At 49.2% G+C, this 20,014-nt stretch overlaps 1 protein-coding gene across 2 annotated transcripts in view; it reads right to left on the bottom strand.

The window, feature by feature from the left end:
- Nucleotides 1-20,014, bottom strand: part of CEP290 (centrosomal protein 290) — a 1,500,249-nt gene that overhangs the window by 50,751 nt on the left and 1,429,484 nt on the right. For both annotated transcript variants that reach the window (XM_078678872.1, XM_078678869.1), the window contains exon 51: nt 10,255-10,367. In XM_078678872.1, the coding sequence (XP_078534998.1) occupies nt 10,255-10,367 (113 nt within the window). The remainder of the gene's footprint in view (nt 1-10,254; nt 10,368-20,014) is intronic.

Raw genomic sequence — 20,014 nt, 5'->3', positions numbered from 1 at the left:
CTACCGTGAACCGCAGGTAACGCCGGTGGGCCGGCAGGACGGGGATGTGGAAATAGGCGTCCTGCAAGTCCAACGCTACCATCCAGTCTCCTGGGTCTAGGGCAGCTAAGACCTGAGTCAAAGTCAGCATCTTGAACTTCTCCTTCCCGAGGAAGCCGTTGACGTTCCGTAGGTCCAAGATAGGGTGTAGGCCCCCTTTGCCCTTCTTGGGTACCAGAAAGTAGTGGGAGTAACAACCACACCCTACTTCTGGCCCAGGAATGCGCTCAATGGCCCCCTTGGCCAAGAGGGCCGTAACTTCCTCTTGCAGAAGTTGCAAGTGATCCCCCGACACGCGGTGGTATTGCGGTGGCATTGCAGGAGGGGTCGCCTGGAAGGGGAGGGAGTAGCCCCTTCGGACGATTTGCAGCACCCATATGTCCGACGTGACAGTACGCCATGGAAGAGGTGATGGCGAACCCTGCCCCCCACTGGCGTCACATGGGCCTGAAAGCACGGACTAGAAGGGTTTTGAGGCGGGTGCTGCAGGGGAAGGTGTGGACTGGCCTCGCCGTTGTCCCCGACCGCTGCCACGGCGGTTTCCACAGCCGCCACCGCGCTGTGTAGTAGCCTGCGGTGCGTGGCTGGCAGCACGTGTGGGAGCGCTCCTTCCTTGGCCACGAAAGGAGCGAAAGGCACCCGTTTGCTGCCGTGGGGCCGAGAGGCCCAAGGACTTGGCGGTAGCTCTGGAGTCCTTAAAACGCTCAAGCGCATGGTCTGCCTTGTCGCCAAAGAGGCGACGGACATCAAACGGCATTTCCAGAAGGGTGGCCTGGACATCAGCCGAAAAGTTGGCGGTCCTCAACCAGGCGTGGCGTCGAACCACCACCGTCGTTGCCATCGCTCTGCCCAGTGAGTCCGTGGTATCCAGCCCACACCGAATGGAATAGCGTGCTGCATCTCGACCCTCCGCAAGGGCTTGGGCGAGTTTAGTCCGGGCCTCCTCCGGACATTGTGGCAGCACGTCCGCGACCGTGTCCCACAGAGTGTGGGTGTAGCAGCTCAAGAGGCATGCGGTATTGACTGACCGCAGTCCCAAACTCAGGGACGAGAACACCTTCTTACCGAATTGCTCGTACCTCTTGGATTCCCGATCGGGCGGAGTCGTTGGGAATGCGGTCTGGGAAGTAGAGGCCTGGATGACCAGGCTCTCGGGGGTGGGGTGGGTGGACAAGAAGCAAGGGTTGCCCGGAGCCGGGCAGTAGAGTCTGGCCAAGTTCCGATCTACAGGCTGACCTGTAGCGGGCTTGGACCAAGTGCCCAAAAGAACGTCACACAAGGCCTCATTAAACGGCAGCAGAGGCTCAGCCGAGCTGCCTGTGGTTTAAGGACCTCAGTGAGGAGGTTAGTCCTCACGGCCGCGGCGGGGAGCTCCAGGCCCAATGCCTTGGCTGCCCGCATCAACACTACACTGTAGGCAGCCCCCTCCTACGTAGCCACGGTTGGAGGGGAGACAAAACCAGTGTCTGGCGAAGTGTCCAGTCCACTGGCATCCTCAAGCTCATATGTCCAGTCCTGTTGAGACTGGCACTCCTGTGCCAGAGGGTCCACAGACCCCTCCCAATCACCCATCACCTGAAATTCAGGGTCAACGGATGGGGCCGGTTCGTGGAAGTAAAAGTCTCCATACGACGTCGAGAACCGAATCAAGGGCAGGATCGGGGACGGCGTCGCTGGGGGAGACACCCTGGTGGCCGGCGTCGGTGAGGTCGACCGGCGACGACCCGGATCCGGAACCGGATGCAGTGAGGGCCTGCGGCGCCGGGACCGGCACCGTACGAGTCGAGCGACTCGAGAAAAACAGATCAAAAGATCAAAAAAGTTTTGTCAAAAAGTGACTAAGGGGTAGAGCTTCTCCGGATCTGCGCTAGCTGGCGCGGAAAAAAGAAGAACTGACGTCAGTGCGCGAGGGCGGCGTCTAAGTACTCCGGCGACGTCATTCCGGCACTAACGACGCCGACAACTGACGTGGAGCCGCGGACGACGCCTACCGATGCACAGGGTTATTGCTACGCAAAAGTTTTCGGATCCAGTCTGACGCCTGGGGATATTCTAAGGTAAGGAATCTATCACTAACGTGTCTCTTTCAGATAGTCGTCTCAGTCCGTCGAGTCATGGTGCTCGCCCAGACACCACATACAAATCGGGTGAGGGTCCATCACCGACATCTGACGTGCACAGGAGGTACACGTCTTGAAGCCCGAAGGCATTCGCACACTGTTCCAAACGCAAAGCGTGAAAGAGAAGGCCTGAAAACAGGCCAGGACATGATCCGGATCCGCGTTGCACACGGAAAAGAGAAAAACCGATGTCAGCGCGCCGGGGTGGAGCTTATGTGACCTCGCTGACGTCACGTCCGCGGACGACGTCAGGGCGGAGTCACGCGGTACCGCCCCCGGCGCGCAGAGATGCTATGGCAAAGAAAATTTTCCGGATCCAGTCTCACACCTGGGGATAATTCTATGTTAAGGAATCTGCTGCCATGATGCTGCTTTTGCGCATGTTACTACATTACTTTATTTCGTAAGACTCTGTTTATGCCTTTCACATGAGAACCGTCTGCTTTGTGCGTTCTCCGTCTCTTCCTAGAGTTTAGTCTGAACACGGTGAGCAAGGTCGATAAACAATGCTCTTGTTATTCTGTTCTGGTCAGTCCCTAGCACCTAGACAAAACACGATAACGCTGTTGCGGCTGCTGAAGACTCGTGCTTTGATATTAAGGGAATGCATGTTTGGTTGACACACACTTGGAGAGAAACCTTTCCAGGGAGAGGAGTCCTGCAGTTCCTATGATGTAGAAATAACATCTAGGAACTAAGCCCAGAGATCTTCTATTATATAATACTTCTTACCAAGGGGAGGTTGGTTAGGCCTTATAGTCCTTTTTACACTGTCTATAGAAGATGACATCTACCTTTATAATATATGGACTAGCTATAATGCTAACTGTTTTAGCTTTATGCATTTTGCAACTGGTAGTGGCTTGCATACTGCGTTATAGAGCACAATAGTTAAAATAAACATTTTAAACTACATCAATGTCTGGTGATTACTGGGAGAGTCAGGAGTGTTGTGTTCTGGAGTGTCTAATCATTTGCATCTTCGTGACTGTTTAGGAGAGCGAGTGAGACACTATAGCTAGTTGGTCCTGTGTTGTGGGTACTGAGGCGGTTGGAAGGCTTAGCCCCTACACGTCGATGTCCCGTATTCCAGCGCATAGTTCTGTGTATGTGCAGAATCCCTGCAACACTACCGCCCTATCTCCTGCTCAAAGACCTTGCACAGAAGATAAAGCCTGTCCCATGGGCACCAACTTCCAGGACCCCCAGGATGACTGTCATTTTTCTGCCAAAACCAGATCTCCTTAGGACAGCGACCCTGTCCAGAAAGAAACTCTATCTTCAAGGATTTCGGATTTAGGTGGATCCGCGACTCCTGCCACTCTGCACCAGACTACCATGGGCCGAGTTCGAGTGGCCAAGTCCTGTGAAGTCTACCCAGCGATTTTGACCTTGTCTCCATCTGTGGCTGATCTCTCCTGGATCCCCACAAACTCGCCTTGCAGCATCAACCTGAAGGTTCCTCCTGACTGCGACCGGCTTATTGATCTTCGCTTGGGTCTGGGTCACCGCCTTATCCCTACCCACGATGCCATATGGACCCACTGGGACAGCTGGCATCAGACACAAAGGGCCCAGCGAAATAAGACACCAGGGAATGTTGTCCCGCTCTGTGTCTCATTGTCCTACTTACAGTGTAAGCGGGGGCACCCCCACTCTCCTTTTGACATGGTTAGCCCCCCACTTGTTGCGAGTCCCTGGTAACCAGGTTCCCAAGGCAAGATCTCCTTTCCCTAAAAACTGTACCATGATTGGCACAACTTTGGTTTCCCTCGTAAGTCCCTAGTGAAAGGTACCCCCAGTACCCAGGGCATGGGGACAGAAGGAAGTCCCCTAGGGACCCCTCACCTGGACCTGGTGGAGCTGCTGTCGCAAGCTGCTTGTCCAGGTGCCAGACAAACAGAAAAGTCGACATGACACACAGCTCTGTGAGCCATGTCACGCTTACACTGCATAAGATATAGGTAAGCCACCCCTAAGGCAGGTCTTGAGCCCTAAGGCAGGGTGCCCTAAGTGTGGGCATATCAGCATGAGCAGATATGCCCCTACAATATTCAGTCTATTCTAAGATATTGTAAGGGAATAACGAAACCATAAAAGATTACATAGGCTGGATACTTGTGAACACAAGGTTACTAGCTCCATGATGGCTTCACTGATTTCTAAGATGTTTGGTACCAATCATCTTGTCTTAATACATCCTTGCTGATGCCAGTAACGGATTTATTAATAAGTTCACACAGAAGACCCTTTTAGAGGGTCCCCTGAAACCTTATCAAGCACTGGTGTGGTCCCTCTCTAGTTTTAGTGAGCCTGCAATCACCAGACATGTTTCTGGACCCCAGGGTAGAGAGACAGTGGTCTCCAGATGTAGAGACAAAGCCTGCTCTGAGCTGAGGTGATCACACCTTCCCCCTGCAGGATCTGCCTTGGCAGAAGCGGGAACTTCAAAGGCAAGCAACCTTTGAACCCTGCCCCCAGCAATGCCGTTAGAAGCAGATGGCGACCGTCCTGCCTGCCCCATTATTGGCAGGAGGACTGGTGATAGTAGGTGAGTATACCAACACCCTGTACCACACCTCTGGTGGAGAAGGTGGGGTAAACCCCACTTTTCGCTATCTGCCATCTTGAGGATGGGGACAGTAACCTGTTAGGAGTCAGGGTATGCCCACCACCCATGTGGGGCATGCATAGAGAGGATGTAGACAACCTGCAGGTAAGCAGCCCATTAGATTCTACCTGTTCTCCCCTAAAATGCCCCTAAATTAATTATTTAGGTGGCCCCCCTAGAACCTGACTTCAGATTTGACTGACAGCAAGAAGACGACGGAAGAAGACTGCAGCGGTTCAAGAACTGAGTCCCGCTCCAGAAGAAATTGTCACCAAACCATGTCGCTCCTCAACAAAAAAACTGTGAGGCCTCCACGAAACCCCGAAGACCTTCACCTTCTACAAATTGCCAAAAACCTTCCTTTGGGCTAGAAGCTCTAGTCCCCGGCACACTGCCAGTAAAGACCAACAAGTGGTGAGGACCAGCACGGTCTGTGTCGACGAAACTCACCACCAACTCTTACGATGCAGCAGCTAAGGTGTGTTGGCCTCCACATCGAGGACCAGCTTTCTCAATGCATCCGCCAGGGAGCAGGCTCCTCGCAGAAAATTGACAGACGCTGGAAACAGCCTCACTCCTGTGAGCCTGCACCGGATTCTTGGCGTTGTCGACTGCTTGGCTGCAGCATGACCGCGACGGACTGCCCTTCATTACACCTGTGGCCCGACCACAGCAGGTGAATATCAAAACCAGCCCCAACAACTTCAGGTACCTCTGAACCAGGTCGCCGGTACCGAACCAAAGACCTTCATCCTCCTGGAGAAGATCTTCCTTTATTATTATTATTAAATCGGTTTTGTACAGCGCACAGTTACCCTGGAGATCCCGGCGCTATGCCAACAGAAAAAATCAAAAGTAGTAAAGACAGAACAGATTAGCAGAAGAGGAGAGTTTTGAGTTGTTTTCGAAAGCGCAGAAGACAGGGTTCCGCGCGAAGACCTAGAGGGAGGGCATTCCAGAGGGTGGCGACATTAACGGAAAATCTCCTTCCTCCTGATCGGGCCTTGATTACCCTAGGGACAACAGTCAGGTGTTGCTGGTCTGAGCGTTAGGTTCTACTGGCTTTATACGGGATCACCATCTTTTGAAGGACGGGGGGGCCTTTGCCTTGCAAGATTTTGTGTGCAAGGCAAAGGGATTTAAATTTAACTCTTTCCCGTATTGGCAGCCAGTGTAACGCCCTCAGTGCTGGTTTTGCCGAGCGAGACATCGGGATGTTGTAAAGCATTCGTGCTGCCGCATTCTGAACTTGTTGGAGTCTGTTCAGAGTGCTCTCAGGGGCAGCGAGGTAGATCGCATTACTAAAGTCTAATCTAGACATAATCAGGCCCTGGATTAAGAGTTTCCTGGATAGAAACGGAATGAGGAGTAGTATCTTACGTACCGATCGGAGGAGACCAAAACACACACCCGCTAATTTGGAGGCCTGAGTTCTGAGAGAGAGATCTTGCTCGGACCAAATGCCCAGGCTCTTGATCTCAGCCTTTGGTTCAGGAAGAGGACCTAGGCAACTGGGCCAGGCCAGGCAGGGGAGAGAGGTGTTTTTTGGTCCCATAAGCATAATCTCCGTTTTGGACCCATTCAGTTTAAGTGCTGAGTCCCTCATCCAGGCATGGACCTTTGAGAGGCAGGCATGAAATATCTGGGAGTTTTCTATGGATTGGGAGAGCCCCACGTCTCCCCAGGTAACAGACAGCCCCCTTTGAACCCCCAAGTGACCGTGGTCACCTGAAGCTCCACTGTGGTGTGCTGCTTCCATCGACCATATTGGTAACTGTGCCAGCGGTCCTCCACTGTCTCCCTCTGCACTCTCCCCAGTGACCGCAACAGTCTCTGTGTTGGCGGTGCCCTGAACTTCATTGCATCCCATGGTAACTACACTGACTGCGATGGTAAATGTTTGCCAGTACTGACCGCCTTGTGCTACAATACTAAAGAAATTGTTTCTTTCACTTACAGTGCTTGCATTGCAGAATTAAAACTGTATAACGTATTTATCTGATAGTTTTGAAGTCTTGCACCACCAAACTTACATAAAGCTTGTTATTTTTATACCACATTGGTCTTATTTGTTGCCTCAGTGAGTACAACAAATGCTCGTCCACACTACCACAAAAAAAAGATTTTACTTACTGCAGCTATCTTCCTCTAAGGATATCTCGCACTCTCTACATAGTGTACTTCACTTTAGAACACTGTACAGAGGCAGTATCTTACACCTATTGAAACATCCATCCGAGAGCACCCAGGTCTTAGGGTTGCTTGGTCCTTCTCAAAGGTTCCCTCACTGCGTGCTTCTCAGCCACGGGTGGATTGCAGGGTGCCCCCCCCGCGGCTGGCACAGATACCAGCACCCGAGCTCTGTATGCTCCCAGGGAGAGTACATGGGCTAACCTATGGGCTCTACCTCTAGTCGTGGTGTTGTCTTTGGAGCCAACCGGGCCGAAAATGAAGGTGGCCTTGCTCGCTTCTCATGCGTCTGTCTTCAGTGTCTTTCACAGGTAGGCCAGCCAGACTCCGCATGCCCTGTTCCATGCCGCTCTCACCAGGGGGTCTATATCTGACTCTCCAGCCCCCTCAACACATGGGGTCAGCAAAGCATTGGTGAGGGGCCGAGGCTCTGAGCCTCTCTCATTCCGCCTCGCCACAGAGCCCCCAGCAGGGCTTTCCAGCAGAAGGAGGGGGCTGTCTGTTACCTGGGGAGATGTGGGGCTAACCCCTGCATTCAACCCCTTCCTGAGACCGCTAAGCACAGATCCATTCTAAATTGCACAGGGCCAGTGGTGGAGCTCAAATTTTAAGCAGCCACCGTCTTGGTGGTAGCTATGCCTCTCGAACTGCCCTTATATTGGGCACATTCATGTAAGGGTCTTGCTATGATGCAGACCTTGCAACCTCATCTTGCCCAGACGAGGTCCCCAACCCAATAAGGAAACATCTGAAACAAATGTGTCCCATGGCTGCAAAGGACTGCAGGCGCAACCCAACAAGAGGTTGGATGGGTACATCTACAAATGGAGGTCTGGGAGAACATGGGAAAATCTGTACTTGAGTTGAGAGGCTACTATGATATTAAAGCCATTTGTATCTCAAGCATTACTTAAGGGCTCTCACGCACCATGAGGCACGTGGCACCAACAGTATGCAGCCATCAGGCCCAGCAGGCTGAGCACTTGAAGAAATGGAATAGGGTCCGAGTCAGAATCATATCCTGAATGTATAAAGTCCTCAAAAGAGGAGGAACCAAATTCATGAAGGTAATGTCCATTATGGACTTATGAAGATCGGTCTCTGTTTAGAGAAGTGATGACATTTCTAGGCATTTTTGGAAAAACCTAGCAGTAGAGGAGGGTCATGATGAGGTTAAGGTGCTTCACAACAGTTGACTTCACAACTCCATCTCCTTGAAACTGAAATATGTGGACTTTTTACCAACTAAGCCATGCCGCCTCACTTTGTTGAACATTCATAGAGCTATTGTTAACTGCTTCAGTGCTACCGCATTTTCCCGCTGTGTGCTGGATGTTCATAAATCCCATTATTCATGACAAAGCCAGCTCGTCATGAGCGCAGCATAGGTAAAGCCCATGACGAGCTGGCTTTGTCATTAGCGTGGAAGTGGTTAAACTATAAGGGAGTACCGCAAACTGTTAGTGGTGGGAGCTCACGGTGGCCTATAGGCATTGCCTGTGGGCAAGGAGAATCAGCAGGTGGGACTAGGTGTTCTGGAGATCCAGAAACACAACCAATCCCCTGTCTACAGAGGGTCAGTAAAGCCTGGCTCAGGGACAGGACTTTGAACTTGTTGAATGAAGAAATTTAAGAGATTGCTGGTCCAGAATGGGCATACTTCTCTTGAATCCGGACATCTCCAGAAAAGCCAGGGTAATGGATCCAGGTATGCATACGCAGAGCAACAGCCATGTCCATGTTTTTTTGCCATGCAGCCCTGAATATTCTAACAGGACTTCATTGAATGGAAGGAAAGGCTAAAACACTAAGAAGGAGGGCTGCAAGATTTCAGCAAAAATGTTACACTTTGCCTTCGGAAAGGACAATGTTAATCCCAAGGCTTCAGCTGCTTTTGATTCTACAGTCATCAATAAGGAAATGTCTGTTGAAGCAGGGGTCAGAAGGGTAAAATATACCTCCTTCTGCTGAATTATCAATGCCACTTACATTATGAAAGACCAAATATAAGCCAGTATTGTAGAGTTCAAGGAGGTTATCAGCCTCCGAATCATGGCCTTTATCAGGCAGTAAGTGGGCTTCAGCGGCAAAACCCAACATCCTCCATCTGGGCAAATCTCTGAGTTGCTCTGTTTGTTAAAGTTTGCTTTATCTTTGTCACTCACCTCACCAACAACTCTTTCAACTTCAACAGCTGCCCTATAGTCTACTTCAAGGATGGCTCCTGAGTCAGTGGCGAAAGACGCTCTGACTGAAAGGCATCTTGGCAGGCTTCAACTTCATCTTCGAAGCCAATGCCCATGAAAGCATGGTGCCAAGAGTCGTTGGGAGTTGGAGCTACCGAGCCTGCAGGAAAGTGCTCCACACTGTACTCCTTGACCTCAGCAGGTTTGGCCAATAGATCCAGAAACTCCATCCTCACCTTTGACAGTGTTGAGATTTTATCGAACAATGAGAAAGAGTCTGGCGTTTGGGAATGGCCATGAGTGTGAGACCATTTCCCTAGGTATAGAAGGAACTGTCAGTTAGATTCTTTTTGGATTTCTTTTAATGTAAAGATCTTATGGGAGATCAGTTCCTCATAGCTGAGTTATCTGTGGGCAAATTAAATCTAGGCCTCCCTCTCCTTGATGGCCTTTGGGTGCTTGGAGGCATGAGAATCTCTGCCTGCAGAGTAGTGCTTCTATCCAAGACACTGCATGCATATGACATGTGGCTATAAAACGGACATCTTGCTGCATCTACGGCAAGCCTTGAAACCTGAAAGTTTAGGAGAAATTTTACCTGATTGCTATCTAAATTCTAAATAATTTAATCGGAAAGATAAAGAGAGAGCACTCCAGGCCAGCTTCAAAGAGGCACTTAAAAACATGAACTTGTGTCAGCACACATACTTTTCACTATTATCTCTAGAAGCAAAATTGTAGCAAAAGCTGCGTGGTGCCACCTGGCAGCACTGGAGAGAAATTGCTGGGGAAAAGATTTGTAACACCAATCAGAAGCTTGGAAGGATAATTCATCATGTGAGGAATCTGCAGGAAGAAACTAAAGAGTAATTGAGTTTAACTTGCACATGTCTGATCAATTATGAAGATGAGGTCACCTGCAGGCTAGAGGCAATAAAAAAGAGCAATAACAGAACCCTATGAAAGATTCAAACAATAAAAAATGGATACTGTAACTCAGTAATTATGGTGACATCTTTTGGAATTAAAGGGAAAATATATTTGGACTAGTCTTCTTAAAGGAGACTCATAACAAGCCAAGAGTATAAGCAGGCATTTGAATACTTGCCAGGTTTACTGTTTTCATTGCCATGGGCTCCAGGTGCTCCAAGCTGCTCTCTATAAGCTTCCATCTGGTGAACTATTTCAGCCTTTTCTTTCTCCAATCGACTATTTGTTAACCTGATGCAAAACGTAGGTTAAACAAAAAAATAGCCATAATGAGGTTCTTCAGTGCATCCATTAATAGCTATACATGTAGTAGCTTCTTAACATTACCTGATTAGTAGACACAGGTAGAAACATTTCCCAAGTCAAGCTACAACACAACCAATGTCTGGATGTAATTTGATTTTTAAACACCGACAACAAATGTCAGGAGAACCAACAAAACTAATCAAGTTTACATGGCTTTCTGTTGTATCTTAAATGTGCTCGGTCATGTGCTAATATTTCAATTTAGGATACCCAATTCCTTGTTTTTAATTTTAGATTTACAACACTTGTTTTGACCATTGCTTCAATCTGTGTTTAGGTTTAGCCTGCACAGCATCAGCAAAATCACTTGTAAAAAAAAAACTAAAAAAAAACCTGTAAAACGGGATAAGAGTTCATCCATTATTTACAATTCTTAACCATTGATTGACTTCCATATCACTATCATTTATGTGCTTATCATTGGTCAGAGTCTCCTTCTCACATCTGCAAACGCCTGGGGTGTCTCTGTGTGTCGTGGAAGATGGACCAAGTACAGCTTCCTGCATGCTGCCTGTGTCCTTCCACAGGCCGCAGACCCTGTAGGTACACTATTTTTAAAACCTTTCGACAAACACTCTTAGAGGGTGCATGTGTCTACAGACCATCTCATTTAACCCTGCCCTCCTCCTGCTTTCAGTTGGGTTTCTCTCAACCCCCACACTTTTCCTACTCTGTTCTGTTTTATTCTCGCCCCTGCTCTCCACTGTGCTTCAACCAACCCTCTCCTCCCACTTTTCACCCATACCCGCCCTTCTTCTGATCTCCGATTGTTTCACCCATGCAGCACATTCTGCTCTCTGTTGTTTCACCCACCCCCCACTCTCTGTTGTTTCGAACGCCCACCTGCCCTCCTCCTGCTCTCTGTTGTTTCAACCAACCCTCTGTCCTCCTGCTCTCTTTTGTTTCACCCAGCCAACCTTCTCACGCTCTCCGTTCTTTCTCACCTTCCTCCTTCGTGTTGATTGACATCCACCCGCACTGCTTTTAAACATATTGCATAGCAGTGTTCTCTTCTGTGCAACATGGCTTAAAGGGTTAAAAAGTGCTATGACTCAGTCAATGCTTGCCACATCATAGTGCTTTTTTTTGTTTTACTTCAAGCGATGTGGCACAGCAGTTTGCGCTGCTGTGCAACTTGTGAAAAACATTTGACAAAGCCAATACATTTTACATTAGCAATACCTATTGGCTGTGCCAATTCTTGTTTCTTTTTTATAAAGCTTACTCAGGTAAAGCATTGGTGTTTTCTGGTTACTGAAAGGTATCTTGCCATGAGCAAGATATGTATTTGTCATGCATCTCACTGTTAACATAGATATTGTGGGGAGAGCTACCCTCAACAAGCGCCACATCAGACTCAAAGGGCCTGATTACAAGTTGAGGTATTATTAATTGCTCCTGAAAAATAACAATACCTCAGGGCACATTATTTATTGGGAGCGATAAATAACACCTATTATGGGTATATGGAGAAAACCAGGCAGATTTTGGTGTTTAATGCACTAAAATCTGTATGATACAGTAAAAACTGTATGCTTTCCCCTGTTAAATTTTGGCAGATTTGACCAGGTGAAATGTATTGAATTTTGGGTTATTTCACGCATCCGTTAATTTTCAGATGCGTTAAATAAAACTCAACTCATAATTCTTTCCTGTATGTAAACAGGGTTTTGCGCTTGGCACGGAATATAACGAGCCACTCATATTTTGGCCCAAAGAAACTATAATAGTGCGGTGACCAGAATATAATACAGTTCCCTTGTGGCACACATACAATCTGATAAACTTTTTTTGTAAATTCTGTTTGCCACCCCTTTTTAAGCAGTGTTCATAAAGCAAAAGTAATTCAGTTACAGTTAAGGGTGTTAGGCAAAAATATTACTATACTTCTTAAAATAAAGAAGCCCAGGGTGACTTCATTGCGCTACTGCGTATCAGGTTGTAAGAGTTCTCATGCTTCCTCTTTTCCTTTATTTCTCGATCTCTGTCTGCTGGTTGTTATTTAATCCTGAAGATAGAGTGATCTTAGTTTACAAGGGCATGTTACATCTATATATATTTTTTTACTTCTATATGCATTGGTTGATAGATTAATAGAAATTCATCAGCATCTTACTAAGGAGCATACTCAGCCTTTCCAATGCCATGCAAGGACTTTTGCAAACATATCTGCGACATCCTCACCAGGTTTGCCTGTCATGCAGGATTTCGAGCAGTGACTCTTAGGTCTGCAGTGTCTGTGCGTTGGTGACTCCAAAGGCCATATGAGACCATGAGGCAAATCCTCTACGTCGCCAAGCATCCGAAGACTCCTCAATGAGACTGGTCAAAGTCTAAGGGTCGGTACCAGTCCCTTTCCAGAAGTCGCAAGATTAGTTCCCGAGGTTGGTCACCACCGCACTCCAAGTCTTTTGGAAAATTGGAGATAAAAAAAAAAAAAGAAATCCAAGCAAGACCTGGCCCCTTCCTGCCACTCCCCTTCTTGTGAGAATCCCAAGGTTGGTCGACATCGGAGCCATTCCACAACTTGTCCTGCCACAACCAGAGTTTCTGGGGCTGTCTGTAGCACCAAGGCAGATCGAAGAGTTCTGCAAGGCCATGTTACAACTCCTTGGATTCTTACCGACTCCTTCTGGTGCACCTGCTGGCCCCAAGGAACTTAGATACCCTCCCATCTGCGATACTGCAGGCAGGTTCCTCCTCTGGGCAAGCTGTAGCCTCAGAAATCATTGCTGGGCTCCTTCAGACACCCATTTCCACTCCACCATCCATAAACCACGTCAGTTCTTGGAACAATGACGCTGATGCTGACTAAATGGACATTGGAGGAGAAGGTGCCTATAGCGCTCTCGAACTCAGAGTCGGTGCAGATACGACAGAGGCCATGCTCAGTCTCGATTGAATAACAACCTTCACCGCTTGATATTCTACCTCCACAAGGAAGATCACATAGGCTGTATTCCTTATTTGGTATGCATCCAGATAACAATTATGATGCAGGAGATGAATTTGGGCAGATATACCTCGAATAAATTTGGAATGATGACCTTCAAGAAGCCAGTGGCATTGACACTCCCTCTGAGTTGGGACTCCTCTCACCCCCCAAGCCGGGCCTCTAAGGAAAGTGCATCTTACACAATGGTCATGTGTAGGGCAGCTAAAGTTCCTGACCTTCAGTTTCCCACCTTAGAGGTCAAACCAATGTTTTGAAGGAAGTTCTCCAGCTGGGGGAAACATCTATTGAGGCCCTCCTTCCCTTTAATGAGGCACTTACAGACACTCCATTAGGGGCCTGGGCCAAACCTTGCTTTGTTCTACCATCTTCAGTGGCAGTCCTCCAATGAGTCTAGGAAGAACTACCGCCTGTCTTAATCTAAGCTATACAGAACAGTCATGATGCAGCTAGTTCTCAATGTGTTGTGGCTTGGAGACCACCTATTCCATTGGGCAAACCAATGCCACCAGCATTGCAGTTCACTGCCACTCCTTACTGCGGTCCACCATTTTTTCAGACAATGTCCAATCATCCCCTCATGGAAATGCCCTTTGACGGGACTCGCCTTTTTAGGGAAAAGCCATATTCCTCTCTGGAGCAGTTGAAATAGAGCAGGGTCCCTGCACACTCCCTGGGCTTATCTGCTACACCTTGCCAGTCACATCAGCACTACCTCTTTCGTGGCTTTGACAGAGTCACCGGATTGTTGTAGCCTAAGAAAGGCTGTGGCACCCCACTGCACCCCGTCGTCAAAGTCAACGAGCCACACAGTGCACTCTTCCTCACACAGACCCACCTACCCAACCCCTATTGCATGCACTTGGTAAAACAGAGCAACCTGGCTGGAGGCAGGGACAGGACCCAGGCATTAGCCAATAGGCAGGCATTAGACCTGTATGATAGCCTATTTCCATATACCCATCCTGTGGGCCCATTGGTGCTACCTGCTGTTCACGGGAAGGACAGGAGTATTTTCAGTTTGCTGTCCTCAGCACGTCGGACTTAATACCACATGTCAGTCGATGAACGTGATGGCTGTGGTAGCAGCACACCTTCAGAGGTCCACGGGGTCCAATTGCAGGAGAAGCTAGGTGCCGAGCGGGTGCCAGGCGTTGCGGGCGGTGTGCCATTGTCGCCTCCACCCCCCTCCCGAGACCCATGTGGTGTGGATCTTTTAAAATACAAACTACACAGGTTCCTCATAACTGAGACAAATCCCACAACTTGTGGTTTGTTTTTCTTGCACTTATTTTGACACCATTATTCTAATTTTTAACTTTCACGTCCTCTGGTTAGGGTGGGCCTTAGCGTGCTCATACCGCCGAGGTACATACAACACGGTCCTGAAGAATGCCCAGTAAATCATACACTTAGATGGGCAGAAACATGTCGACCCCACTATAAAGTGGAAACTTCCATCATAATCTATGGTAGTTCTCCCACACATATCTTTTAACCATGTCGAACTGACCAGTGAATACATTTTTTTGTTTGGTACAGTTTAGACATTTTTAAATCACTTTTTCACATCACTGTCACAACAACCAGCTCCGCAGTAATCTGGCGTTGTAGCACACCAGGGAGGCATTCGGCTTCTCCTGGTGGGCCCGATGATGAAGCATGTCACCAACCAGGTTGGTGAGTGAGGGCTTCCTATCAATCCCTAAGAGATCTCCAGTGTGTCCTTAGAAGGGATTTCTCTTTACAGTCTTTGCCTCAGTGTTCATACACATACTTCTTTTGCGCATGACACTCTCTTTTCTGTTTGATATAGTGAAGGCTCACCCCAGGCAGCCGTCAACCACCTCCAGACTACGGCAAACCTGTCATCTTTAGTGTTCATATCATGGTGTATAAATCATATCGGAATCCTTCTCAGATGCTCTCATTCATCCGTGTCATTCTGGACACAGAGTCCAGGACATTCAGGCTATGAATCTGATCTTTCAGCCTCTGTCCTGGATGTAAGTGAGGTCGACTGAGGCTGCTCAGATTGATGGCCCCCTGCATCCTGCTGGTCAAGCATGCAGGTGGTACATGCAGGCTCTGCAGTGGGAACTAAAGTCTCAGAGGGCCCAACATCAAAGGGACCACTCAGACCACGTCCATATTTCGAAGGAGACTGTGAAAGATCTGCAACGGTGATTACTGGACCGTGATTAGGTCAGTGGCAGACCCCTCTCTCTAACCCCTTCACAGCTGACAGTGGTAACCGATGTGTCCCTTCTGGGTTGCTGGGAGAGGTGGAAATCAGAGGTCTCCAGACGAGGCCCAGATCCATAGCAACCTCCTGGAGTTCCAGGCCTTCCGCTTGGCGTAAAAAGCCTTTCTTTCATCCATCAAAAAGAGGTTGGTACATGTGCTCACAGACAATAGCATCGCCATGTGGCATAGCAGCAAACAGGGCAGAGTGGGCCCTGTACCAGGAGGCACTACCCTTCTGGCAGGGTCTTTGAATTCGGATCACCAGTAGCAGTTTTTAAAGTCAGAAGCCTGAGAGGACAGTTATGTAACGGCTCAAAGGGAGCACCCATAAGGTATGTAAGAACCAAGTTCAAGTCCCACTGAGACATTACAAAGGGAACAGGAGGAAAAAGATTAGTAATGCCCTTAAGGAAGCGATTTACAACAGGGGACTTGAAAAGAGAAGGCTGATCAGGAAGCCTAAGAAAAGCTGAAATGGCTGAGAGGAAGCCCTTTAGAGTGCCCAGAGCAGAGCCCTGCTGGGTCAAAGAAAGGAGGAACAAGAGAACCTCAGAAAGAGGAGAAGAAAGGGGATCAACAGCCTTTGCTGTGTACTATGCCACCAATTTGTTCCATCTACAGGAGTATACCGTCTTAGTGGAGGGACCGCTGGCTGCCAAGATAATATCACAGACTTCGGGAGGCAGGTCAAATTATGTCAACTGCCGCCGGTCAAATGACGTCAACTGCCGCCGCTCAATCTCCACGCAAGGAGGTGAAGGCGGGACAGGTTCAGGTGGAGGTCCGAAGAGGCAATCTGATCGGAGGATCGATAGCCATGTAAGCAGCTTGGGATACCAGACTCTTTGTGCCCAATCCGGAGGCACAAGAATGACTTGGGCCCGGTCGCACCAGAACTTTTTCAGCACTCTGGGCAGAAGTGGTATAGGGGGAAATGCATATAGAAGACCGCAACTCCACTCCTGACGAAAAGCATCGCCTAGTGAGTGCTGCCTTGGAAATTCCAACGCGCAGAATTGCTGACATTGAGCGTTATCTTCGGTGGCGAATACATCTAACCAAGGCTCTCCCCACTGTTGAAAGAGTCCTAGTACCGCCTTTGAATGAAGATGTTATTCGTGATCCATCATTCACCTGCGGCTGAGTTCATTGGCCCTGGCCTTCAGAGAACCTGCAGGTGTTGAACCACCAGGGATATGCCCTGATGTTCCAGCCATGTCCAGAGGAAGAAGGCCTTTTGACATAGGGTCCACGACCCTACCCCGCCTTGCTTGTTGCAGTACCACATTGCGGTGGTGTTGCCCGTGAACACCTGCACTACTCTTCCTCTGACAGAGGAAAGGAATGCGTTGAGTGCAATACGAATCGCCCGAAGCTCCAGAAGGTTGATGTGGGGCCCGGACTCCGCCGGAGACCAGTGGCCTCTGATTTCCGCCTCCCCCATGTGGCCGCCCCATCCCAGAAGTGATGCATCGGTTACCACTGTGAACTCTGGTTGGGGAAGGGAGAGGGATCTGCTGTCGACCCGATCATGGTTCGTGAGCCACCACTGCAATTGATGTGCAGTGCCCTTCAAGATCTAGACGCATTCGGACAAGTTCTCCCGATGTTGTGCCCACTGGAACTTCAGGTCCCACTGCAGAGTACGCATATGCCATCTGGCATGGTCCACCATCAGGATGCAGGAGGCCATCAGGCCCAGTAGCCGGAGGATCATCCTGACCGAATCCAGGGTTAGAGGTTGAAAGATTGGAATTATAGCCCGAATATCCCAGACTCGCTGCTCGGGGGGATAGATCCGAAACTGCGTCGTGTCCAGAACCGCTCCGATTAAGAGGAGCTTCTGAGAGGAAGTCAGGTGTGACTTTGGCACACTGATGAAGAAACCCAGTGAATGCAGGAAGTCGGCCGTAGTCTGGAGGTGGGAGACGACAGCCTGGGACAAGCCCGCCTTCAACAGCCAGTCGTCGAGATAGGGGAAAACTGGAACCCCTGATCTGCGGTGATAAGTTGCGACCAGCGCCATCACTTTCGTGAACACCCGAGGGGCGCTGGTATGGCCAAAGGGGAGCACGGTAAAGTGAAAGTGCTTGTGGCCTACAATTAACCGTAGGTAACGCCGGTGGGCCGGCAGAACGGGGATGTGAAAGTAAGCATCCTGCAAGTCCAACGCTACCATCCAGTCAATAGGGTCGAGGGCACACAAGACCTGAGCTAGCATAAACATTTTGAAATTCTCCTTCCGGAGGAAGAGGTTGACGTACCTGAGATCCAAGATAGGATGCAGGCCTTTGTCCTTCTTGGGCACCAGAAAGTAGTGGGAATAGCAACCACGACCTGCTTCTGGGACAGTAACGTGCTTGATGACACCCTTGGCCAAAAATGCCTAAACTTCCTACTGGAGAAGAGCCAGATGATCCTGCGACATGCGATGGTGCTGAGGTGGCATGGATGGAGGGTTAGTCTCGAAGGGGAGGGAGTAGCCCCTTCGGACTATTTGCAAAACCAAACTGTCCAACGTGATGGTGCGCCAGTGGGGTAGTGGATGGCGAGTCCTGCGCCCACTGGAAATTTGGGGGCCCTGAAAGGTTGGACTAGGAGGGTTTGGAGACTGCGGCAGAGGGGGCTGTGGTAGACTGGCCCGCCCTCTGGCCCCCAGAACCACAACGGTGGTTCCCACGTCCTGGCCGCGCAGGAGCTGAACAGCTTGCACTGGCCTGTGGCTCTGGACGGGACATGGCGGAGCACCCCTTCCGTAGCCATTAAAGGGGCGAAAGGCAGACTGCGCAGGGAGGGTGGTGGAGAGGCCCAAGGATCTGGCAGTAGCCCGAGAGCCTTGTCGCCGAATAGGCGATGCCATCAAAGGGCATGTCCATTAGAGGGAATTGGACATCCTCTGAAAAACCAGTCGACCATGAAAAATGCCTTGAAAGAAACTAACATAAGTTTTGCATTAATGCCATTTCTTCCTGTGAGCCAGTCCATTCCTGAAGGGGGAGGAACAACCTGTCCGACACAAAAACAGAGCCTTATTTTTTAGGGACCAGGGTACAATACCAATTATTCGAGAAACTCACCGTCGTTCAAAATCAAGTTCATAATAACAGGCAACTTAAAAGTAACCCTTGATTTATTTTCTACTCTTGTGTCTAGTAGGTTCACTAATTCCAGATTCCTACTCCTTACCATCTTAAGTTGGTTTACCTGTGCCAAAAGATTCAACAGAGAGGACGGACTTAAAAAACAAGGTCATCCTCAAATAAGACAATAAATTCCAGAGTTCTAGTTTCCTCTTCTCTCACTTACACCTTTTTCTGGCTAATACGATGATAATACGACGATATCGGGAGTCATTTTCCCGAACATCTGACAACTGATGGCGTACAAATGCAGATGAAATCAGGTTCAACACAGAATATAAGGCTAATAATCTCTTTTTGGATCCCAAAGCAGATGAACATTAGGAACAGTATTCTTCAGGCCAATGGTCATCTTATCATCCTGGTTGTCTAAAGCAGTATTTTTTTTATCCACAGTTTCGGACTCCTTTGTTGATAACAACCCACTTGACTCACAGGGATTCTCAGTAGAAACAATTGAATGCACTACTGAGTTTTCTGGATAAGGAATTTCTGTAGAGAATTTAACTTTCCTAGCCCCCTTTTTTATTTAATCTTCTCAAGGGTATATTCTACAATTAAAGAAGTATTTCTGAATCTTTGTCACCTTGGACCCCACACTTCGGTATGAGCGCAATCTGCTGCCCCCTCTCAGACGCCTTCGGGCGGATGTCGGGACTTGGAGCAGACTCCCCCTTTCTCCCTTGGGACGAGCTGCGTTGTTTAAGATGATGTCGCTCCCCCGATTCCTTTATGCGCTTCAAAACACACTTGATGTAGTGCCGGCGGATTATTTTCGTGAGATTGAGAGTCTACAGCGGCAATTGTTATGGGGGGGCCGTCCTCGCATCGCCCTCTCGAAGCTTACACTCCCTTGGTACGATGGCGGCATCGCTCTTCCGGACGTTCGTCGCTATTACTGGGCCTCTCAATTGGGGGCCATCAATCATGGCACCTACACTCCCCCACTAAACCCGGCTTTTGCGATGGACAGATGGTTGCTACCCGGTGGGGACTACAATAGGGCTCTATATGCGAAATCAGCTGGCGAACCTCTTACGGATGCCACCAAAACAGCAGTGCAGGTGTGGCGTAGGGCTACGGCGGCCACGGGATGGGCCGACAGGCCGACCCGGGCTACCCCACTATATGCTTCGGATAAACTGGGCTCCCTTTGGCAATCGAAGGGATTTGATCGGTGGGACATGATCGGGATCAGTAGGGTAGAAGACGTATGGATCAAGGGCAGGGTC

This window comes from Lissotriton helveticus, chromosome 1_1 (assembly GCF_964261635.1).
Source record: "Lissotriton helveticus chromosome 1_1, aLisHel1.1, whole genome shotgun sequence".
Classification (NCBI taxonomy): Eukaryota; Metazoa; Chordata; class Amphibia; order Caudata; family Salamandridae; genus Lissotriton; species Lissotriton helveticus.
The sequence above is the reverse complement of the archived record's forward strand: the minus strand, read 5'-3'. Positions and strand labels throughout refer to the sequence as shown.